The 25,724-nt window shown below is 34.7% G+C and overlaps 1 protein-coding gene across 6 annotated transcripts in view; it reads left to right on the plus strand.

Moving 5' to 3' along the window:
* Positions 1-25,724, plus strand: part of LOC118185054 (zinc finger MIZ domain-containing protein 1-like) — a 547,573-nt gene that overhangs the window by 442,251 nt on the left and 79,598 nt on the right. Inside the window, exon 1 of one of the 6 annotated variants that reach the window (XM_035354842.2) lies at positions 15,850-16,263. The exons of the other annotated variants lie outside the window; for them this stretch is intronic. Coding sequence (XP_035210733.2) covers positions 16,034-16,263 — 230 coding nt within the window. The 5' untranslated portion in view covers positions 15,850-16,033. Of the gene's footprint in view, positions 1-15,849; positions 16,264-25,724 lie in introns of those variants that run through there. 6 annotated transcript variants of the gene reach the window in all.

Consider the following 25,724-nt stretch of genomic DNA (forward strand, 5'->3'; position numbering starts at 1 on the left):
GTGAATTGCAGCAATCACAAGTCGGTTACGATAAAACCTCTTCATAAGTGCAATAATGCCTTGATCCAAAGGCTGAAGATGGGTTGTTGCATTTGGAGGAGAAACTTGACCTTTACGTTGGTTAATCAGAGCATGTATGTTATACTTGCCAGTTGTCATAAAAAGAGATGCCTGTTCTGAGCCACATTCGACTATTAAAACGAAGAAGCCAATTACGAAATGATGAGTTGTCGATCCAAGCTTTCTTGTGGTGAGAACAGACGCAAGGTAAAGTATTATTTATGTTTTTAAAACAGTGTGGTTTCTCGGACTTACCGATCACCCAAGGATAGACTCCATCATTGCCATATGCATTACATACAAGGACAGCACTTAACGCCGTTTAATGCGTGGTTGCATTGCACTTGTCTCCTTTTATTTCGATTTGGAAAAAGGACTGTAAAAAAACTGCAGTTTCGTCCATATTGTAGACATCACATGAAGCGTACTGTTTTCTCCTTTGGTCAGATTCATGCAAGCAATTTTTTGTTTCTTCTTCAACTTTATATGCTTCACCGCAAATCTCTAATGAGGAAATGGAGTGTCTCTTTTGATAGCGACACACCTAACTAGCGAAGCAACTGAAATCTTGAATGTCTAAATTTTTTACTCTGTCATCTGCTTTTGACCGAATTATAGGTCCACTTATATATATAATATTATTATTATATATATGATATAACCATTCTCTAAAAGTGAAGTTCCGATATCTACGTACTTAACACTGTGAAACCGCATAAATTTGTTCCCGGAATCCGATACAGTAGTATTCATTTTTTCACCCCACGATCTTTTACTTTTTGGACTTTTCTTTAGTACACCACGGTCTATTTCCCCTATGATTTCCCCCCCTCTTTCCAGATCTATGCCAGTCTTATTCTATTTGGCCATGAATCACATTATCTATCGTATTGCTCTTTCTGCGCATGCGTAACAATAACCAGTGTGGTAATGCATGGCAATTGTGGAATCAGAATCTGATGCTCAGATGCAACTGTAATGCACGGTTTTGTGGTTGGATAATTCTGAATTACGTCTGATGCACTGGTCAAGGCATAAACTCAAGAGTTATTTAAAAAGTTGGTTAAAATAATTATTATTAGTGAATTATTTAAAAAGTTAGTTGGTACATGCGGGGGGGTTACTGCTTGCAAAACGTTAGCTATTGCGTCGTGAAAGCTGCCAGATTGCATCTAACAAGGATTTCCAAATGCAATGGTACCTCTTCCAGAACACTGGAAAAATCTTCTTCCAATCTTTGTTATCGTGTCTTCCAGTGTCTTCGTTAACCTCAGAGGTCACTTCAAAGGACAAAGGGATAAAAGAAGTCTTTTCATGGGGGTCAGAATGTGGACATCTTTGTTATGTACAAGTGAAGGAATGGTCTTCCCCCCCCCCCGGGAGTTCAGCGCAGGTAACGACACCGTAAGTTAGTAAGTTTTGGAGCAGCGAGAAAGGAAGGTGGCTTTTTCTTGAGAATGACCCAGGATTTTTCTGCTGGAGCAATGGGCATATTGCCCCGCTAGAATTATCACTTCTTGTGTATAATGTGAATAGCGATAGCGCCTTCTTCCTGTTCGGAAATTACGGACTGAATTGTATCCAAGTCCCACATCGTCATGATCTGCAATTATTAATGTTTTTATTGTATTAAAATTCAGGTTATTGCTAGAACTTGAGTTAGAAGTTCATTTCAACCCTGTATTATTAAGTCTTTCGAACAGTGCCGTTAGTTCTTTCAGAGAATAAAGACATGTTGTTGCGCTCCGAAAATTCATATGTAACTAAACTACAATCCAGTAAATCTGCGTAAATATTTCATTGTAAATACTATTCATTTAAATTTTAATTAAAATTCAAGAGTAGTAGAGCAATCTTACTCATGCTGGTTATTTTTTTAAAGAATATCTATGTATTCTGTGAGGTTTTAAATTAAAAGGGATGGAACATTTCTGAACTTAACCCTAGCAGAGAAACTACAGGACAGAAGTATAAAACATTGTTAAAGTTTGTGTTAAATGATAAAATCTAATGATCAACGTACTAAAAAACAATTCTTAATTCGGGCTAACTGAAATTCACGTTAAACGATAAAAACTTCTTGAAGATCACATGCATCGCTGATGCGACAGAAATTTGTGCTTATTAACCAACCTTAAGCGAGTTCCCATTAAGGAGGCTTTACTTTTTTATTTAAAACGAGCTATTGAAGATGCCAATACAAATATTGGGATGAAGGGATTGCTGTAATAATATTTCGTGCTAAATTAACGTCGTGTGGAGATTTTGCTCCACACGACGTTGGCTGGAATTGGAATCGCCAATAGGGCTTAGAAGTTTGTAAGATTATAGTATCTTTGCGACATGAGAGCACTTACAATTGTAGCAAGCCCGCAAGCTTCTTTAAGAGGTTAGTAGGAGAGGGGGGCCAGCAGACCTTCGGATGCATTCTTCGAGTGTTCTCCGTCAACACTGGAACGGAGCTTCCTTTCGTACGGGTGTAATTCAATTGCCACATGTGATGTTCTCTGGGCAACGTTTTTGGCTATTAGATTCCTAAATTACCAATGAATTTTGGTCATTTAGCTGCCTGGTGCATTCCCATCGGGTGCATTAAATTTATTATTATTGATTTATTCATTATTTGAGATTATTTGAGAAAACGGCAATATTATTTCATGTTGGAAGGCTGATCCCTGAGATATGAAAGCAGAAGGTTATGCTGAAGAAGATTCTAGTGGACAGCGTTATGTCTTGCTGAAATTTCCTATTTCGGGTGTGCTCAAGAGACAGTTTTAGTCAATAGGGAAGCGGCGGAAGGAAAAGAATGTGATGAAGGTGAAGGATCATTAATGAGCTACATGGCACTGGAATATGTGTATCATGTACCACATTTTGTTTCTACTTTCTTAGTGTAGGCATATTGCGTGTGGCTCAACAGATTTCGATGAATGATTTGATAGGAAACATGAATAGTAATTTCTCAGTATCAATCCATCTGTTTAACTTTATGCTGTATTCTGTATATCATTCCAAAGAAGCCACTATGGCTCACAAATAAAAACACTGCATAGAGGTGCTCAAACTTTTGAAATTTTGTACGACATAAGTAAGAATAAAATGTATACATACAATTATATACCAACATATGGTACTACAAGGGAGCCATTTAGCATTCATTTAAATCTTTTGTGTAAGAATTGTACCACCAAAAATAATGTAATGCACCATAAATGGTACATTTCCCATAGTTGAGACATTCCAACATAGGAGACGTTTTCCATGGAAGAATGGAAAATCCATTTAAATTTTATTATCATTTTGATTAAATCCTGTTTCATGGTATGATCTTCTTTAAAAAGGCCTCTTAGGAGTTCAGTTTCATTTTTTTATTGTATACAAGCCTCCTCCAGCCATTTGCATTATCTAATTATACGTGCATGTCCGAGTGTTAATTAGCGCTAATACGCGGGATTTCATAATTTTTTTTTCTTTCGTACTAGTGATTCTATTTTCTGTAGGGAAGAAACAACATTTTCTCACTAGTTATAGTTTAAATGTAAAATTCCTATTACTCGAAACTGTTGGGGGGAGGGTGAAAAATTCTGAATTCAAGTTTCCCCCCCTGTTCTTTATTTCCTTTAGAAAATATAAGAATGTCATTCGGTAAATTCACTGATTTTGATGTGTGCTTTTTAAAGAAATGCTGCAATTTCGAACAGAGGCAAGACGTACAGAGTTCTAAATTTCACGCCCTAAATACTTTCTTATCAATTTCCTACGTTAGTTGATTGATTATATTTTAATTTTACGCCCCCCACTTGTTTTTGCCTGCGGTAAGTGCTTCACTTGCTTGGCTCTTTCGAATTCAGAAGTGGTCAACTTATAATTATAAACACCCAGTCGTTGAATTATAATTAAAAATAGAATTTATTACTTGTATTGTCTCGTTCTTTATTGGAATAAAAGGGGAAGCTCTGCCTGGCAGTTAACAAAAGCAAATTGAGTTGTTTCAAGGAAAAGTACTGAGGAATTAAGAAAATAAACGAAAAGAAATTATCAAGTGATAAGGTAGTAGTTTTTCTCTGTGTGAACAAGGAAAATATCCCGTCTTTCCAGTAATGCACGCATTTCAAATCTATTAACTTCCGCCACTGAAATAAAAGAATTCTTTATGTTTACGATGACCACTTATGTAACGTATTTTCTTTTACGGCAGACTTTCCCTCCTCTGATAAGAAGAATTTATATTTCGCAATAGCATTTCGTATCGTTTCTTACTAAAGTTATTACTATACCTGAAAATATATAATTATCTGGACTTATACGTTTATTGCTAACATCAGTTGTGTAAATGCATAATAAAATCTAAACCATTAACATATAATTTCACGAAATTTTGCTTTCAGTTGTAAACCTCAAATTCTTAGTTAAACAATATTTATATTTATATCTAAGGTTATTATATTTTAAATATCCTGTACTGTTCTCTTTATTATATTTATAGTATTCTGATCGTACAAGCATACACGCTTATTCTCAAACATCATATTATAAAAATGCACACTTCCATCCACTGTGTATCACCGAAGTTATCGTTTGAATTTTAATGTTTGATGCGTTAACATTCAAATAACATGTATAGTTTCGGACTTATTAGACGATAATCTGAAGCATTCCGATTATCAGGATGACAAAATTTAAAACTCTTGTACTACGGGTAGATGGTTCTGTCGACTGAATTCGTCACCAGACGAAATATTTTTTATATATTTGTTTTTAATCGAACGTGGCAAAATGCGAAGGCTGTCAACCTTGAATATTCCCTTAGTGGCACTTACGCCACAAATCGGAAAGCAGCGGCGCTTGCATACAAGGAAAATCCATTACTGGATGGCTATTAGTAGTTTATATATTTTAGTTTGCAGTTGCGAATAAAAACACATCTTCTTGATTATCTTTTGATAACTTGGAACAACGACTTGAATAATTAATTTGCTCTGCAAAATTTTAAGCTACTAGACTGCACAAATATAGGTTTCAACAAAATGTTTATATCATGTATGTGTTAACGTGTAAAGAATGAGAAATACTTTAAAGAATAAGGTGCCTTAAAATGATAAAATATTCCCCAAATACTAAGAGATATGTTCTATAACTTCCAATTCTATTTCGTCTTGCCTTGCCATCCACCCTGCGTCTTTCAGTTTTGTTTTTAATACATATCCATATTGTTACTTAGAATTTGCACTAACGCGAAACTGCCGAATATCGAGAGATCGCGAATGGTTTGCTTTTAGATATTTCAATAAGGTGTGAAATTCATTTTACATAATATTCTTAAAAGAACTCTTTTAAAAAAAAGCTAATAATGCACTACACAACTCGCCAGAAGGAAGAGGCAACCAGACCCAGCTTAGAATTGCCACACACGGTTAATCGCCCCGATCTCTAAGAAGTGATCCAAGCAGGCATAGCCCCTCTCCCCCATTGGAGATTTGTATGATTCACGCAGTCTGGGTTTTTGCACGCAAGTTAGAGGAGGACGGCAATGCATCCGTCGCAAAGAAAAGAACTTCGTAAAACGTAGTCCGTCCCCAAATGTTGACCAAGAGAAACCAAACTCCCAAGGATAACTTTCGAAATCTAACCATGTAGCGCCCCCGGAAGGGGCAGACAAGACAGTACCTTGTGGTACCTGCCAAGCCTGAACCTACCACCGAATAAACGATGGTTCGAGTCCTGTAAAGACTGATTTTATAATCCCTTGGTCGAGACTGCCTAAGTGCAGATCCTAGCCAGTAGCTTCATTGGTTTAACCTGCATCGAGCCCCCCCCCGAGGGTCCGACAACAGTGTACACAAGGAACACTCTGAACAACGACAAGAATGGACTTTAATTACGTCACTGAATCATAAGGCTGATTGATTGTATCTGACAGACGGTGCAGAAGTGCCACTTGGTGTCCATAATCGGTTATACCTGTTAGGAAATTTCATGTTACCTTGGGGATGATGTACGCAAATGACACTTTTGCGGAACTGTCATGTCCGAAAGTGTTACATCACCATAGATAGGGCTGTCGTTTTATAAGGAGTTTAATCTTTGTGGCGAATATTTTAAGGCAAATTAATGGGTTAAGCATAGGCGCAGCCCCCGTCCACCTGATCAAAAATATTTGATGACTTACAGGAAAGCGCCAAAATAAGAACCACAAACGAGGACGTCCAGCGACCCGGCCATGTTCCACGTAAAATGACATAAAAGATAGGGAAGTCATGAGAGCACTCTTGTAGCCAGCCTAATTACCAGGATCCGTCCAGTTTCGATTTACCATTGCGGAAATGAATTTTATACGGAAATACCAAAAATCTTACCTCGTGAAAAGGAATATCGATGGAGTTGATGAAGATTACTAATAAAGCAGTCCTTAGTAAGTTAATATGAAATTTACCCTTCCGTAGGTTAAAAATTCAACCGTCAACCTCTAATGACAGAAGTACCGACTGACAATTACCCTGACAGATGGGTAAAAGGAAAAGTAATAAATTCAAATTACAGCTGTTGCTGTGTAGTAACAAATATAATACTCTGAATGCTATTGATAATAGCAATGATGGGTAAACTTGTCAAGTGAAAAGAAACGCTCAAGCTGAGTATATGTAAAGTCTGAATCTCGTATGATTATTTTTCAGAAGGGAATGAAGTTTACATTTTTAAGATGCGGCGATGGCAGTATGAAAAGTGACAATGTCAATTACGTGTATCCAGAAAACTTTTCTAGAAATTTTCAAAGAACGATTTCTTTTTTATTTCGATTACGAACGAAATTTTCTAGAACAATTTCAAAGACGTTTGTCGGCACTTAAGAACAACTGGAATCTTCTTTCAGTACCATCCAGACGAAGATTGAAAAAACAGACAAGGCTCATTTTAAAAGTTTCTCAAAGAAATGTAACTGAAGTAGAAAGGTAACGATTAGGTTCTTCATGTAAGTGTTTGTTGCTGTGAAGAACTACAGACCCAGATATTGGCAAATCCAGTTCTTCAGTTACCGAAGAATTGAACACAGCCAAGTCAGCTGCTGCGATCCTTCACGCTTTCTCAAGAGTGCTGAAGGTCACAGGATTCGTACATCAGATAATGTGGACATGCCTACGTGTGTGCATGTTTTAAAAGGCCGTGTAACCGGTTATAAAAGGTGTTCAAAATGTCCGGAAAGAAAGCTGGGTCCAGAAGCCATAGGATTCTCAAAAGAAACTAGAAAGTTTTCGTATCACCTCCTCGCGTCTAAATTCATTGAAAAAAATAATAATAATAAAAAATCTCTGAAAACAGTATTTTTTTAATACTGTATTTTGTACTCTCTAAAACTGTATTTTTTTTAAAGATTTATTTACTGGCGTATTTTTTTTTTTTTTTTCCTTTATAACATTCTTCTAACAGTTAGAAATGAATAGGTAATCTGATGGGTTTTACGAAAGAGGTAAAGTCTCGCCTTGCGAAAGCCAAGGGTTGCACTGAACTATTTAGTGCACTCACTATTTAGTGAGCAAAAAGAAGTCAGAAACGAAAGATGAAGCGGCAGAAGCTCTGTAGAAAATATTAGACTTTTTTTTAAATAGTAAACGAGAGACATCAACTGTGCACTTCCCGAGATTCGAGCTATGGATCTCTCTTTATTAGCTAGGCGTAATTATAAAAGTTAACTATTGTATAACAGATTTCCAATACATTTTATGAGTTTCTTATAATGTTTACTACGTTGAATAGATGGGACATTTATTTGTTAATAGCATTTTATATTTGTTTCATTTTAAACCGTTTTAAATGTTATAGGCCTATTGGGGCACCAAATAGATCGAAATATTAATTAACATAAGCTAGTTTCCTGATACTTCTTTCGTGTTTCCCCTTCACAGATAATTTATGAACATTTCTGATAATGACCTAATGAATATGTTCAAAGTTGCTCTGACGATCTGCGCGGGAAGCGATGCATCAAATTAAAGCAGCTAATCGGTTGTCGAGTTTGTTGTTGATTTTTTTCTTCCTTTTATTATTAAAGTCGATAAGCTTGTGAAGTAGTTTTATATTACGAATAAGAAAACTATAAAATTTTACTATTATTTGCCATTTCACCGAGTTGCGTGTAGTCTGTGTTAGTGACAGATGAAGCGCCTTGGGGCAGAAGACGTCTTTAGTGCCCTTTAATTTAATCTTAATCCAGGAAAACAGTTTAATAAATTAATTGTTGACACATTTAACTACCTGTTAAGGTCTAGAACTTCGAGCGGTTGCTCTTATTCCGCGCCCTTAATCCTGTTCTGGGTCTTAAAGGGCCTGAGAAGCATGTGAATTTCAGTAAGATGTTTCCTTGGTGCCAATGTTATAACAAAAGCTTCTAAAGCACTTCTTCAACGTCTTTTAAAAGATAACCTTGTTCGTCATCGATTTGCCATTCTTAAATGGGGCTTATGCGGGGCCCAAGCTGCTCGCTCGCATGGATGAACCCTGAACATTACATATATTTACTTGTATTTATGCATTTATTTATAATTATTTATTAATTGTTAATAATTATATTTTTTATATTGCTTCTTCACTGCATTGTTTTTCTTCTGAGATCACCCTTTCTTTTTTCCTAATTAACTACTATACGCATTAGGGTCACAATAAATCGCAAGTAGATACATGTTGGTGACGAAATTAAAAAATTTTGGACTTAAATATCATTATTAGCGTTCGCGTAGCCACTATTGTAAATAACCTAACTTAGAGATCATTTTCAAGAATGTAAAGTGTCTTGGTTGTATTTCTGTGGAAGTTTATGGTAATAGCCTCCTTCTAAAAGTAACAACACAGACCCGTTTTATTTATTTATTTTTACTTGAAAAGTAACTAAAAACCACTGCTAATAGGGCAGATATTCTAGGATGTGAACTTAATGAAATATTTCTAAATCCCAAAAAATTAGACTACAGTTTTCAGTCTCAGGATATCGAATGCCCTTGCATAATTTTTGCCCTTTTTTCTCCAAATTTACCGGTTGAAAATCAAAAGTTTAAAATTACGGAACGTATACAGTTTCTAAAGGGAGTGGTGAAAGACCTTACAGGATTAAACAGCCTGTATGAATTTGCGGACAATCATTGCTAATTGTTGCCCTTAAATATTACCCTGTTGTTACCCTTAATTATTGTTCGTTGCTACCTATTCCTTTGCACTACGGGCAAGTTAAACTACGTAATTTAAATTTAGAAATTCGTACTACTAATAAAGGTCGTTCTCAACCGGGGGATACACCCCTGGGGAGAATTACACAGTTTCAGTGGGGATTCGGTCAGCTCTAGTTTTGGTGTTTATCAATATTTTTTATACTTTTTACTGTACTTTTTGTTGTCTAATTTACAAAATACTTTAAGAAATAAGCTATACCTAAATAAATGTATGCAAGATAAAAAATGTAAATATAAATCATAATTTAAGTTAGCAATAGACCTTTAATGCTCAGTTTTAATTTGGTATTTCCCCTTTCTGTTCTAAAAATAGTAATCTTTTTTTTTGACACCGCATTATTTCGAGACTAATCCATGCCATATGACTATTGGTGGCAGGGGCGTAGCTATGGTTTCCAGCTCCCGGGGACAGCTGAAGAATTTGCGCCCCTCTCTGTGTGCCAAGAATGGAAAACATTTCATTAAAAAATTTCGTAGCATCAATTTGGCGCCCCTTGGATGTTGCGCCCGGGGACAGATGTCCCCCTGATTGGTGGTAAATTAACTCTGGTTGACGTAAAGTGGAACTAAAACTCAAACAGCCAATAATAAACTTACACCATTGCTTTCTGCACTTCAGCTTAGATAGACTACTGCTTGCTGCTCTCTTCTTTTACTGGAAAGCTATGAAAAGTGTAAAGCGTTTTGAAATAGGCACGAGTAGTATGTCAAGTTGTTTGTGGCCACAACATATTTTTAAAAATAAAGATGAATATTTAATCTACCTCGGCTGCCAAGTTGTTTTTCATTAAGGATCAACATTCTACGCCATCAATATTTCTGCAATGCCATTATAGCTAAGTTTGCTTCATTACATGTATATACAGTAGATCTCTAATTATTCTAATCAATTGGGACCGAACCCCATTCGGATTATTGGATTTTTACCGAAGAAAAGGTCTATGTACACTTTAATTACTTACTGTATGTTAAAAATGGGAGGGGAAAAAACTATTTTTAAAGAAAACGAGGTTTTAATTAATTAAAATGAAAAGGCAATACTTTTACATACATGTTATATAGTGTACTGTTATGTATAGTACTTACAAGCGCTGAAAGTCATTGCTTGTTGACCATCTCGTTCAAAGTAAGCTGTTTGACTGTCTTTATCCGCCTGATAAAGAAAGTCGCTTGACAATGACATGTCGCGCATCCACTTGACAATGAGAGATTACATGTGGTCACACTCGGGCTAACGCTCCATCCACTTCAGCGCAGTTTTAAGACCGCCCATTCTGCTATATCCTCAGCATTAGCTTCTGAACATCCACGAATTTTCAAAAGAAGATTTCTTAATCCCTCAGGTGACACGTCATGCTCATCTTCTCGTGCCTCTTCCCTTTCTTTTTCTTGAACTTCTCTTTCCTTTTTCTCCTTTATCTTCTCTTCTTCAGTTATTACAAAGAATCTTTAAGGAGAAGAAGTAAAGGTTCCCCGGTGCAAATGTGGCTCCGTCAGACCGAAGAGACACATTATGTATATCCCTGAAGCTTACTCTTTAAAGGGGCAAACCATTCCAAAGTTATCCACCCTCCGTAACTCACTGCGCATGTGCGAAATAACATCACGAGGCAACAAAGCAGCATCAAAGAATGCAGCATTCCGTCGGCCATGTTAGCAATCTTTTACCACGTTGTTCGAAAACGTTCTTTGTTGTTGTAGTCAGAGGTACTTGGTTTTAGCTATGTGAAATTCTTTTAAAGACTTTTTAAATGTAATGCTGTAAATGAAATGGTTTTGACTATTGGGTGAAAACTTTGCTCTTGGTTTTCACAATGGTCATTCCAAATAATTGTCTAAACGTTTTCATGGTAATTTGTTTTTAAAGTTGTTGTCGAATAATTATAATGTATTTCAGTGTTTTCAATTTATTTAGGGGTGCCTTTAATTGTCTTTAAATATTTTTTTCTGTTTCAGTTAGTTATTGCAAATTTTGCTTTTAAAATTTCACTGTAAAATTTTAACTATGGATCCATAAAAATTTATTACGTTTTGTATGGCATGTGTTTTCCCCCCTTTTTAAGTTTACAGAAGAAAAGAATTAAGTAATTTATTTCATTTAAATTTTGTCTTCGTACGGCTCGCTGTTTAAATTGAAAGTAAAAATTGGACAGGATTTCTATAATTCGCCCCAAAATTCCAACTAACATCCTTTTGCTCATAAAAATCCAGAAATGTATGAAAATAAAACATTTTGAGTTATTTCAAAGTAAAAAATTTACTATCTCCTTGAACTGCGCTGTTTAAATTTCACCCTGCGCTGGTGTTTCACTGCATAGCCGTGGCTCTTCGGTACAGCGGCGCAGAGGCGAAACAGGTTTACATTGCGTCTGTGGAAGCTTTCATTCTTCTCCTTAGAGATTCTTTGGTTATTATGCCTTTGAACTTGTTTCACGCACCTCTGAATGTGACTGCCTTAACCAAGCTCCCGCCACCATATAGGCGCAATCTTTCAAAGTTATTTTTTGTGGTTCACCCCTTCTTATTCTTCGCTCTCCACCAAAAGTTTCTATAAAAGTTGGCTTCTTTATGGCGTTTCATGGTTTCGATAACAAAATGGTCCATTGGTTGCGAAAAGCTTGTGACGTTTGGCGGTAATAAATTGCTGTAAACTGGCCATTCCCTCTTTTCAACAATTCTTCTGTGGAGTGAGTTGGTGCGTCATCAACAATCAAAAAGCACATTACTGCCTTCTTTTCCAAGAGATTTTTGGTGCTTTTTCACGTCAGGGATGAAAATTTCATCGTACCACTCTTTCTTAATTTTTTTCTTTCAGAAAGCGATTCGGATAGTCGGAGTTCGGGTAATTGGAGTTGTATGGTCTATATTTTTCGAGTTTTAAAAAGAGCGAGGGGAGATGATCTTCTAGCCATGATGAAATGGGTGCATGGGGCAAGAAAGGTTGAGAAGCACTGAGACCAAGCGATAAATTTAAAAAAGGAACTAAGGAAGTTGAAAATTATGGAATGCATTTTGAATGTCCGTGATATCCATCTGTTCTTATGGCTCAAGTGGACCCTAAGGAGAAAGACTACGAGGTGACATTGTACCGATTGTTTTCTGCTTTTGAAAACAGAAGAAATACCCTTCCTTCGGAGTATCTTGACTTCCATATACTTCTTTATCCACACATCTTGGAGAGAGAATCTTTTCAGGGTGTTGTTTTTTATAGTTCTTATCATTCTGTTCCCTAATTTTAGCGGAGTATGAATAAGCTTAGTTAAAATTATGAAGGACTTGAAGCTCAGATTCAGAAAGGGCTTTACAGTCAAAAGTCTTTAATCCGGACTCGTCGGGACTTCGGCGATTCCGGATTATCGATTTTTCCGAATTATAGATCATCAATTTAAATCTGGTAAGATGGCATGCAGAAATTATAAAATTAAAAATATGAAACCGTAATTTATAAAATAATGAGCAATTATGATCTAAAGGGTATCAAAACTTACCAAAAAAGAAGCTTAATATTTCTTTGTTTACTTTATTGAACATTTCTTTCAACGCGCGCATGCGTAAAGCATACCTTACGCATAGCCGAAATTAGAAAATTGCAACCAGAAAACTATTTGATTTGTATTCGGGATATTTATAATGACGAGGAATTTGATTTAAATCATATCAAAGACGGAGTACATCGAGATTAAATACTACATTTAGTAAGGAATTATAAGCCGAATAAAATAAGAACATCTGCCCTGAAGATAACGATAGTGTTGACAGATCAACTTCCAGTTCATTGCGCGCCGCGACGTCTTCCCCCCCCCCGCGCAGAGCAGCGTGAAATTGATAAACAGATTTCGGAACGGTTAGATAAACAAAGGATATGCCTTTATCCATTTTTTGTAGCAATTCGTTTTTTGTTTGATGGACATCGAAACATACTTTCGTTTTCTAGATCCTTTGGGAGCTCCACCATCGGAAATTCTATTTGACATAATCGAAAGTTCAAGCTTACTTTTATAAAATTGCTCTTAGTCTGCAAAAAATAATAAGCCGGATCCAATTCGAAGATTAAGGAACAACGCAGTCATCAACATTAACTGAAATAGATAATTAGATAATTTTAGCTTATACCGTCCGTTATACATTAAACGCGCACGCGAAAACGTATTCTGCACTTGTGCAGACGCATATGCGCAGTCGTAAATGTCTTGCGCGCACGCGTAAAACGCCTATGCGCATGCGTCGACGCGGCGCATGCGCAGAAAGATTTTAGCTTTGAGGTCCGGATTATAGATAATTCCGGATTATGGGTGTCCGAATTAACGACTTTTGACTGTATTAAAATCCCAGGAAATTATCATTCTTGTAGAATAGTTAAATAAAAAAAAATTTAACTCTTTCTATAAAAATGCTTGTGAATTTGCATGGGGAAAAAATATGCAAGTATATGTGATATTTAAATAATTCTTTCTGCTTTATACTTGCAGCAGTAGCTTTAAAGCGTAATTTTGCATTTGTAAGTCAATCTTGCAGTAATGTAACATATTGAATTTAATTTTGTATTAAGGTCTGTAAATAAAGTATAGCATTCTGTTTCCATAATAATATTAAAAAGTTTAATGTTAAAAGCTTTAAAGGAGGTCTTTTAAATAGTGGAATTATTTAAAGTCTATTTGAAAGCAATTAGGAAGAAAGCGACTTCAACATATGACGCGCGGGAGAAGTTGTTCTTCTGACAGACGGTGGCGGATAAGAATGGTGTCAGAATGAGCATGCTTTGTTCGAAATCAGACTTTGCCAAAAGCAAATGAAAATAAAAGTGTGAAACTAATGCCAAAACCAAGTGTTGGCATGCCACAATAAAGGTTAAGGTTGACAAAGAGTATTTTGGTTTGCACGTACCTAGTATCATGTCACGCGTTTGGAAATTTTGTAGAATGAAAGCAATATTGTCAGTAAATGCAATATCTTTATTCTTGATTGTCCAGTAAAATTTTTCATTTTCCTTTCGTTCTTATTTGGAATGCAGTGATTAGAGTGTTTTAAACTGATTTTGTGTGTGTGTGTGTGGAAATTGAGGAAAATGACTGGTATTTTTACTTCCTTGTACGAAGTAACGGAAATATTGTAATCGCAAAAAATTTCGGGTATCATATTTCAACGGAAATATACATTTTAACCGTTCCCGAATCTTTTTTTTTTTTTTTTTTCTTTTTCTTTCTTTCTTTTCCGTAACGTCTGTACGTACGGAGAGAATAAAAGACTGTTTTTTCCAAAACGGTTTGTAAAATGAATTTAAAATAGATTCAAAATGGATTTTTTCGTGACGTCTGTACGTACGTTTGCAGCTCGCATAACTCAAAAACGATGAAAACTCAAAAGCCGTAGAATGTTGAAATTTTGTATATGGCACTGTAATAATGTTTAGTTGTGCACCTCTCTTTTTTATTCTAGTTAGCAATACTAAAGGTTTATATATATATATATATATATATGATAGTATCATACTAAAGATATGTATATATATACCCACCCCCTTTACCCGGCCTTTATTTTTGCAATGATTAGTCGTAGTCATGTACTTCCAGTTACAGAAATGTTTTAAATGACAAAAACATTCATGTTTTGGCAGTGTGAAATTAAATAATAGTAATAATAATGAAATCTAACTTTAAAATGTAATCTTCCAATTCCTATACTTATACCTGGGAAAGTTTTATATTCGTTATAAAAAAGTAAAATTATAAGAAGTTTGACTCCCTTTCGACAAAAATTTCCCTTTCAAAATTTGCAATTTTAATATTATTTTCAACTTACCTCGAGGGATCGGCTAATTAAGTTAGAATAATTCAAAGAAATAAGTTTAAATGAAGTGCAGCAAAAAATCATGTGCAATTTAATAGGCCATACAAGGAAGTCACGTGTTGTCTACATCTGATTTTTTAAACCAGAAATCCGCCTCTTCTCCTAAGATCTCTTACTAGTCTCAAAGCATCTTAATAGTACTTCAAATACGAAAGATCGAAAAGTTATATGACATACATTTACGTACTTGTTAATTTGAATAATATATCATTAATTTCTTCATTCTTAGCACATTGTTCATTAAATTGCTCGGACTGAACGATATTGAAGCTTGTTGTATAAATAGTATCTTTTGTAAATATATTCTTTAATATAAAAAATGAAACATTTACAATATCACGAGCATCTGAAAATAATGTGTTATCTATTCTGTAATTTTCATTACCAATTGAAAGTGTTAAAAAGTACACAAGTTTAAATAAGTAAATAAATTTAGACGTCCCATTATGAGTTACTTTCTAAACTTTTGTTTGCCTTTCCAAGTTTTACTCAGTACTCCTCTATTCACAAGCTTGCCGCGACGAGCGCAGCGAAAACAATTCTCACCTCTTAGTTCTAAAAATAAATTTTCTATTAATGCGAAACTTTCACAGTGTTCTAGAGCTGTGATGATCGCCAAGCGTCATTTGGCTCTCTCTTTGTTGGCGACATCGTCAATTCGTTACAATGTGGTAGCCCTAAAAGTAGCCGGTTCGCTCGCTACTACGCTGCCATTTTTGTTGGCTGTACACATTAGCGACGGACGCCGCACATGGCGGCATCGCCGTGGCTTATCGCGGCGAATACTACAAGACTTCTCCTATTCCTGTGAGGGGAGATAGCCTGTTATGGTGTGTATTTTAAACCAAATGGAAGGTTCCATTGCTTTTAGCGGCTTCATATATCTGTGATCGTGCTTTTAGTTTATTATGTCCACCTACGAGAAGTGGGACTCGCAGGGGGATTTTCGGACGCAGGGTACTTTCAGCCCCATGCTCGGGGCTGAGAACGCGACTGGTAACAATAACAACGAGTTCATTACCAACGAACTGGATGTCGCCTGGCAAACAGAATGCAAAATCGGATTCAATAACTCTCGCGAATCTGCCGGTTTCACCTTCAATGTGTACAACGGATCCGAAAAAGAGGCACTGTACAGGTATGCATTTATATATATTATCGTTAACTTTTAAATCATTTGTTGATACATGATCAGCTGATGAATAGTTCATTCACATGGTTTATTACTGTAAATTGCTCAGTTGAATTTGCCAACTTGCAAAGAAAGAGGAGCAAATTAAATTTCCCTCAATTCTAACAGATTTTTTTGTTAATCTGTTAGAATTTTGAATTTATTAGGGGGCCATTGAAAGAAAATGTGACACAAAATGCAAAAGCAGTGGCCTTGGAAATTGTGAATGACCATTATAAACTGACTATATGCTTTATAGAGTGACTATATTGTGCAAGTGTTAAGGGGTAAAAATGAAGTGCAGTAAATTGATATTTGCATGAAACTGCTATGATTATAAATGCAAAGTATATCCTAGACTACATTTGTCTGCAAAAGTATTCCTACAAAACTAAGAAAGAATAATAATTGAGATTAATTATTTCACTTCAGATTTTTGTAAATTTTTTTTTTTTTTTTTTTGTTGTTGTTGTTGTAGTTTGTTTTGTTTTTTGAACCTTAACCTAAGCTTTCAGGTGCAGAGGTTTCTACTTTGCTACTCTAGTCTGTGAATAACAGTATTAAATCAGGAAGGAACATACAGCTATAAAATTTTCAATCTTTGAAATTTATTCGTTGAAAAGGTTGGGGTCAGAGCTAGAGTGGCCATATGCCAGGTGGTAAAATTTAGGGGCCACAAAATTTTGGAAATTCCACATAGTATAATTTAGAAGAAAGAGGTACAGTATTGAGTACCAAAAAGTCTAGCACCTCTCACCAAGTATAAAATGCAGTCGATAATTATTTAATGTGAAGTGCTATGAAATATTGATATAAGAGTATAAAATAGCATGAAATTGTGGTAAATTAAAATTTGAGCAATGTTTAACCCTTTTTTTCTTATTGGTATCAGTATCACAAAATATCTATCTCTGTTTTTGCAACCACGATATTGTGTGGTTATGTCTTGGTGTATGCCTTAACCTCTTTGGAGATGCATAAAACACATTTTCATATCGTAGTAATAAAAAGTTATGATTTAGATATTAATTAGGAGAAGTAGATGTGGGCATAGTTTGTAACACAGTTTATAGTAAAATTTCAATAGATTTTTTTTTTTTTTGTCTGTTTATTTTATTTGCAAAAAGGAGTATGATAAATAAGTAATGAATTTTGATAACAGATAATAAATTTAATGACAGCAGTAATGGAGTAATATATATTACATTAATGTACATGGCATGGAATTTTGCCTTCTAGTAGTATTTCATGATCGACTTACTACTGCAGAAATTTTGAAGAACTAATATGTTACAACTTATGATAATCTGTATATTTGAAACTGAAACTCGGGCACAAAATTTTCACCTTGTTTTGTTACCTGAACCCAGGGGCATAGCTAGAGGGGGGCAAGGGGGGACATCTGTCCCTGGGCGCAGAATCCAAGGGGCTCCAAATTGATGTTACGACATTTTAGAATTAAATGTTTTCCATCCTTGGCAAGCAGTAGGGGGCGCGAAATCTTCAGTTGTCCCTGGGCGCTGGAAACCCTAGCTACGACTCTGCCTGAACCACTTTAGTATGGCCAGCTGGTTATTATAAAAAAGAAAGAAATATATAATGATTTTAATGAATTCAGCTAGTAGATAGTAATAATAGAGATGGAAGAACTATGTTTTTCGCTTTTAAATTGCGTAGTTTGTTAATGACTAACAGACAGATTAAATTTGAAAGAAAAACTGAAGAATTGCTGAAGGATACTCATGCATGTGGAAAAATTAAAATATTTTGAGTGGTGGCAACACGTCTTTTGATTCCTAAGTTTGTTGATTAAATTTTAAATGTAAGTATCTTACATTTTACTAAGGAACAATGCATTTCTTTTAAATGGCAGAGTTTTCTAATTAGATTTCAGACATAAATATCATATGCTTTATAGAGTGGCGAACTTAAATTGGCAAACGTGTCAATGAAAATTTCATTAAGTTTGTACAAAACATAAAGTTAATGAACAAATATAAAATTTAGGCTTCAAGATAGGTGAGCATGTTTGGGTGCAAGACTTTTCAACATGCATATAGATTAAAAATAATCACATTTTTTATTTTCTTGTATCAGATTACTGGTTGCCAGATTTTCATTTATGTTATTAAAAAAAATTTTTTTCTATTTTTTTAAGACAATAATACGTGCACTTTTAATGACCCCTCTTTTTTTAAATAATAAATATTATGACTTTTGTGAGGAAAAGTTGTAAGTAGGGCCTACTCAAAGCATAGATGATATAGGCAGCAACCTTGGGTGCAAATTTTGGAAAGTACTGGTTACGTTGTTCTCATAAACAACTAAATGACAATGTATTTTGCACTGTCAACTAAATGGCAGAGGAATTTCTAATATGTTTAGACTTCAGATGTACTATTAAACTAGGCGTGACATCAAGTTGAAAAACTTGCAATGGACATAGAGATGGTTTTATTAGTTTGAGATTTTATTCATCTGTTTCAAAGTTGAAGCCTGTATGCCAGTTTATGTAAATAAGTTGTGAAATACTAATTTCTTCTAGAAACGTTTAAACTTTGACTGATAATTTAAAATTATTAAGCTTTTGTGTTCACAGCTGGGCTGTTTAATATAGGAGATCTAGCTTTTAATTTGTCTTAAGATCTGCCCTACTTTTTTTTTATATGTGATTAATTTTTTTTTTTTTTTGTTTTAAATGTAAGATGAAAAGCTTTGAATTCTTAATCTCTTTGGTTGATTATTGTTATTCTAAGTACAATATAAAATTTGAACAAATTTTAAATGTTGCAATTACTTATGTTTTAAATGCATGAAATTTATGCAGGTGTTGTATGTATTTATCTGGAGGGAGGGTAAAAAAAAATTATGATCTACACAGCTGGAAGAGTTAATTAGTAAAATAAAACCTATTTGAATATGTAAATGAAAAGAAAGGTAGTGAAAATCTGGCCTAATATCAATATAAGAGTGGTGAAAAAACTGCAGGTTGCCAAAGTGTGATGTAGGAAACTAAAATCAAGCGAGTAATTTAACTAAATAGGCCTATTTGGTTTATCCAAATTAAGTTTGCTATATATTTTGTTTAAAAAAAAAAGTTGTAAAAGGATTTTAGGTTGAAATGCTTTGCTTCTTGTAATGTTTTTAGTCATGCATTTATGTTATTATAAATTAAATGAACTTTTTAAAATGGGAGAAAAGTATAATGTTAATTTTCTGTGTTTGTGATAAAAATAGCCAGAAAGTTACATTTGTAAAAATGTATTTACGAGTGCCCCTTGGCAACTTTTGTGCCAAAAATGACCGCTACACAAAGCCAAAATGACAAACCAAAGAATTGCACAAACTCTGTATCCATGTACACATCAACCTATTTTCACTCAACAAAAATCACAGAATTGCACAAACTTAGCATTGTGCACTCTATTGACTTTGTCCTTGTACACATCGAGCTATTTTCACTTAAAAAGTCAAAGGAGCAGCCAACAAAAAATATATTATCTCAATAAACTACATTTTAAATCAGACAATGACCTCGACACATAAATCCACAGAAATAAGAGTAAAAAATATCCTCCATAGAGCCAGTATCCTCTCACGTTCAACCAAACACATTTCATTTTAGACTTTATGCTCTTCCAAAAGTCCACAAAACCGGTATTCCTTTTCGACCAATTGTTTCCAACATAGGTACTGCTTCATATCCTTTGGCCAAATATTTAGTTTCCAGATTTTCTCCTCTACTTGATAACAATATTCACACTGTAAAAAATTCTGTTGAAGTCATTGATAAACTTAAAAATATTTCCCCACTTCGTTCCATTATGGTTTCATTTGATGTCAAATCATTGTTTACTAATGTTCCGGTCGAAGGAGCACTAAATTGTCTTGAAACTAGGCTTCGGGAATTTCACTTCACACATACTGAAATTAATGAGTTGGTTTCGCTTACTAAAGTTTCTCTAAGTCAAACCCACTTTGTTTTCCAAAATGCATATTTTCGTCAAGTTGAAGGATTGGCTATGGGTAATCCTCTCAGTCCGGTACTTGCTGACATTTATATGCACTATTTTGAGATGAAATTATTTGATAAATTATCTTTTCGTCTTTGGATTCGGTATGTTGACGACACTTTCGCACTTTTTGACGGTTATAAAGAGGATTTATCCGAGATTCTATCTATTCTGAATTCAATTGATCCAGCCATCCAATTCACTCTTGAAATTGAATCCAACAATTCCCTCCCCTTCCTCGATATTCTTATAATCCGCAATGAAACCGATTTTAGCACCACTGTGTACCGTAAACCCTTTGCAGTTTGTTTACCACCCCATGCCAAGTCATGCCACCCTGTTAAGCAAAAAATGGCTTCTTTTTACTATTATGTTTTCCGCGCGCTAAAAGTTTGTTCCTCTGAATCTTTGTTTACCAATGAACTTAATTATTTGAGAGCAGTTGCGATTGACCGTGGATTTTCTCCCGTGATTATTGATAAAGCCGTCAAAAAATTTTCAGATTCCCATCAAAGAAGACATTCCACTGTTAGAAATAATATCAATGACCTTGTCGTGCTTCCATTTTATCCTTCTGTTAGCTATAAAATTGCACGGATTCTCCAGAAATTCAATTTTCAAGTCGGTTTCTCCCCTATTAATAAAATTCACCCTTCGATTCTAAAAGATTGCGTTTCTGTCTTGAATTCTTGGGGAATTTATAGTATATCATGTCAGTGTGGTTTAAGATATATTGGCCAAACAAAAAGAGCGTTGAAGTTTCGTATCAAGGAACATGAATCTTATGTCAAAAAAGGGGAAATTAACAAGTCTTCAATAGCGTATCATAGCTGGACTTTTAACCATAATTTTGATTTTGGGTCTGCAAAAATCATCCAAAAGGCTTCTTCCATAGGCGAATTGGATTTTCTTGAGGCTTTTCACATTCACAAAGATTTAGAAAGTTTAGTTAATGATTTGAAGTCCAATCCAGTCCTTCCTAATGCCTTTAAAATTCTACTGTCTTAATTCAATTATTTTTGCCGATAGATGGCGTTACCTCCTCGCACTTGGTACTACCAGAGGGTATAAAAATCCGTTCAGCGATTGCTTTCCATTATTTGAAGTTCAGATTTTGAGCGTAATGTGCATTTGCCCCTCGCTCCCTATTTTAACTTCGCTAATATTTCTTTATGCTTGATCAGACAGCCTGGCTCAGTAAAAGTAGGCGGCCAGTGCAACTCTGATTAAAAATCTAGTTATAACCACGTGCAGTGCTGATAAGCACCACGTGTTTCTGTGATTCCTATTTTCTTCTTTCTATGTATTTCTTTCTCCTGATGAGGAGGGGACCTTTAGCTGCCCTCGAAATCGATTGAGTGTTTCATTATACCTATGCTAAATATAAGGTTGTTTTTTACGATTTTGACAAACACATTTCCTTTGTACAAACAGGACACTTGTAATGGCTACTAAGTAAAACTTCATTTACACACTAGTCTAAGGCTTTTTTTCCTTTTGTTCCAAGTCGTACAGAAACTTCAAATTAATCTTACCACATTCAGCCATTTTACAGTGTAAACCACAAAATAACAACATACTGCCTAAGCAACATCCAACATACAAACAAGCCTTTACAAATCTTTTCCCATCATTCAAATTTACAGCAATCATGCAACCAATTACATCATAATAGGGTTTCCATAACATTCAGCTACTCAGGTTACCATAAATGAAACAACTTACCGATAATTTAAGGGGCACCCTTAAATATACTCTAACCGTTATATTAATTTATTATATTTTTAAAATTTTATTTTTATAATGAAATTAAAGTAGATCCACAATCATATATTATAGCATAATTAATTCAAAGATACACAGTTTAAAATTAAATATTAACCCTCTAGTATAGAATCTCTAGTACAACAGTTAATAAGCTGTAAATTTTGGTAAAAATATATTTAAGTGTTCCCAAGGCATAATTTCAAGAGGGCCACTACGCAAAAGCAAAATAAGAAGTCAAAGAATTGCACACTTCGATCTATTTTCACTTAAAAAAAAAAAAAAAAAATTAGAAATTTGCAAAAACTCAGCATTGCACACTGAGTTGACTTTGTCCATGTACACATTGATCTATTTTCACTTAGAAATGGAAGGAGCACTCAGTTCTACACTAGAGCCAAACAAAAAATTTATAATCTCAATAAACTGCATTTTAAATCAAACAGTGAAATAACATAAAAAAAGGAAATACATCTTATAGCATCTACGTACTACACAAAGGAAGTATCCACTTACCTTATTTAGAAATTTGTGTCTTCAGTCTGTTGCACACAAAAGTCTTTAAGAGCATGCAAAAATTTTCCTCAAACCATGTTCTGTTTCTGATGGAACGCTTTGTATGGTGAGCATTTGAATCTTTCTTGCCACAAACCTATTCAAAGCCATCTGAACGAACTTTACATTCGACATACGCATTTCCTTCGTACAAACAGAAAAAGCACTACTATCACATCTACGCACTACACAAAGGAAATATCCATTTACTTTATTTAGAAATTTCTGTGTCTTCCATGTGTGGCACACAAAATTCCTTAACAGCATCCAAAAACTTTCCTCAAGCCATGTTCTCTTCCTAATGGAATGCTTTATATGGTTGAACATTTAAACCTTTCTTGTGTCTAACCCATTCAAAGTCATCTAAACGATCTTTTCGTTCGACCATATGCATTTCCTTCGTACGACCAGAATACTTATAATTCCCTTGAATTACATCCAACAAAGTTCCTTTTCTTCTGTCCTCAACCATTTAAAAAAAATAAAATAAAAAAACCTTCCGCTTTCTCGTTCTATACCACCAAAAACCCAATTTACCACCGGCAGCCATTTTATGATGCAATGCACACAATACGCATACTTCCTAACTGACATCCAACAAATATTTTCCCATTCAACACAACCAATCACGTCATAATAGGGTTTCCATAACATTCAACTACTCAGGTTACATAAATGAAACAACAATTTTACGATAATCCAAGGGGCACCCTAAAATATAGGCTAACTTAAATTTTTTATAGTTTAAGAATCAAATCAAGGCCGTAATCTAAGTATAAATGTTATGCTATAGAATTGCACGACTGTTAAGAGAATGTCATACTCTAACCCACTGTTCCTTGAACTTTTGTCATCACAGAAAACTTTTTAATTTTTAAAGAACAGAGTAAATTTGGGTTTTTAGTTATAATAAATAACAACACAGATATGCTAGTTAAAGTGTGTATCAGTAATGCTCTAAATTCTGATAGGTTTTTAGAATAAAATAAACTTAACACCATGCCCCATGAAGGCTGTTAGTCACTAGTAATCATGCCAAAAGTCATTAGGATTAGGCAGTGCAATACTTTGAAGTATATTTTAAACACAGATAAGATAGAAGACACTAATGCCTATAGTTTGATGACCGGTAAATTTATACCAAAGGGTAGCAGTGATGGTAAAGGCAGTTGGTAAACAGTGATTTGTTAACCTCTTATGATCAACCTATAAATAACCATTGTGTAGCTGTGAGAGAAATTTTACATAGATTCATCATCAGTATTGATTAGATTTTCATGCTTTTTGATGGTAACAAAGGGAATTTAATGATTATTTTATCTTTTGTTCATTTGATCGCAGCTATTCAATTCACTTCTGAAATGGAATCAGACAGCTCTTTTCATTTTTTTTTAATGTAAATTATCTACACTAAATTTGATGTCAGCACTACTGTTTATCATGGACCCTTCTCTACTTGTTTGTATACTCATGTAATGTGATCCTACTAAACATAAAGGCCAGTATCTGTTGAAAAGTTCTTGACAAAGCCATTCCTCCCATTAGACAGGTACCCATGTATGCTTTGCCACAATCTAATCCAGTCCTTTCATAGATACTTGACCTATTTGAAATCAGTTAGCATTGACAGAGAATTTTTGCCCTTGGTTATAAGGAAAGTCTTTTAAAAGTGTTACTTTTGCCATCATTAATGGCAGTCCAATATTAGAAGTAACTGTAATAATCTTGTCATTCTCCATTGTCTGTCTATCAGCTACGAAATTGGTCAGTTTCTTTACAAGCTCAACTTTAAGATTATTTGTCATTAGATTTTTAAAGATTTCATCTTTAATTGTTAGGCATTTCTTGTGATAGCATTTCTTTTTGGTGTGTTTTGACTTAAATGGGAAACTAAAGAGTGTTAAAATTTCTCACTAAAAAACACAAATCATGTGTTCAAAAAGGAGAAACAAACTAATTTTTGATAGCTAAGCAGAGTTTTTCTCTTAAATACAATTTTTTTCGCCACTTTGTTCTTTGATAATTATCCACAAAGCTTCTTTAAATGGATTTGCAAGAATCTTTCACGGTAAAAATATATTTATGGGGTGCCCCTTGGCAATACATGGAGACCGACATAGGGCAATTCTTTGACTATTTATTTTGGCTTTTTAACGGCCAAAAATCGCCGTTACACAAGAATTGCACAAACTCTGTATCCTTGTACACATTGACCTATTTTCACTTAAAAATACTTCAGAGAATTGCACAAGCTTGGCATTATGCAGTCATCCATGTACACATCGATCAATTTTCACTTAAAAAGTCAAAGGCAACACCCAATTCTACAGTAGAACCAAACAAAAAATACATAGTCTCAATAAACTACATTTTAAATCAAACAATAAAGTAACATAAAAAAGGAAATTCATTTTGTGCATCTAAGCGCTACACAAAGCAAATATCCACTTACCTTATTTAGAATTTCCGAATCCTTCAGTCTGTGGCACACAAAATTCCTTAACAGCATCCAAAAACTTCCTAAAATTATCTGAACTAGAATTCGTATATCTGCGTTGCCACATAAATTTATAGAAATAAGAGTAAAAAATGTCCTCCATAGTGCCTGTATCCTCCGAGGTTCAACCATACGGCATTTCAATCCTACTACAATATAATGGTTAATAAGTAAATCTTCATTTACACACCAGTCAATTAATGCACTTTTCCCCTTTCATTCCAAATCGTACAGAAACTTCAAATTAATCTTACCGCATTCAGCCATTCTACCATCTAAACCACAAAACAAGCAATGTACTTCCTAACCAACACACACCACAAGCCCTTACAAATTTTTTTTTCTGGTCATTCAAAATTTACGGCAATCACGCAACCGATTGCGTCATAATAGAGCTTCCATAACATTCAACTACTCGGGTTACCATAAATGAAACAACAATTTGGCGATAAATGAAACAACAATTTAGCGATAATACAAGGGGTACCCTTCAATCTGCTCTAATCTCTTTCACATTTGCAAACCTTCTTCAGTTAATGACATGAATTCCTGTCCACTCGGTTTATCTTAATGTTTTCCAAAATCTAACGTTTTAGCCG

Source organism: Stegodyphus dumicola, chromosome 9 (genome assembly GCF_044657685.1).
Source record: "Stegodyphus dumicola isolate Sdum_Otavi_A_Nest chromosome 9, ASM4465768v1".
NCBI classification, from domain to species: domain Eukaryota; kingdom Metazoa; phylum Arthropoda; class Arachnida; order Araneae; family Eresidae; genus Stegodyphus; species Stegodyphus dumicola.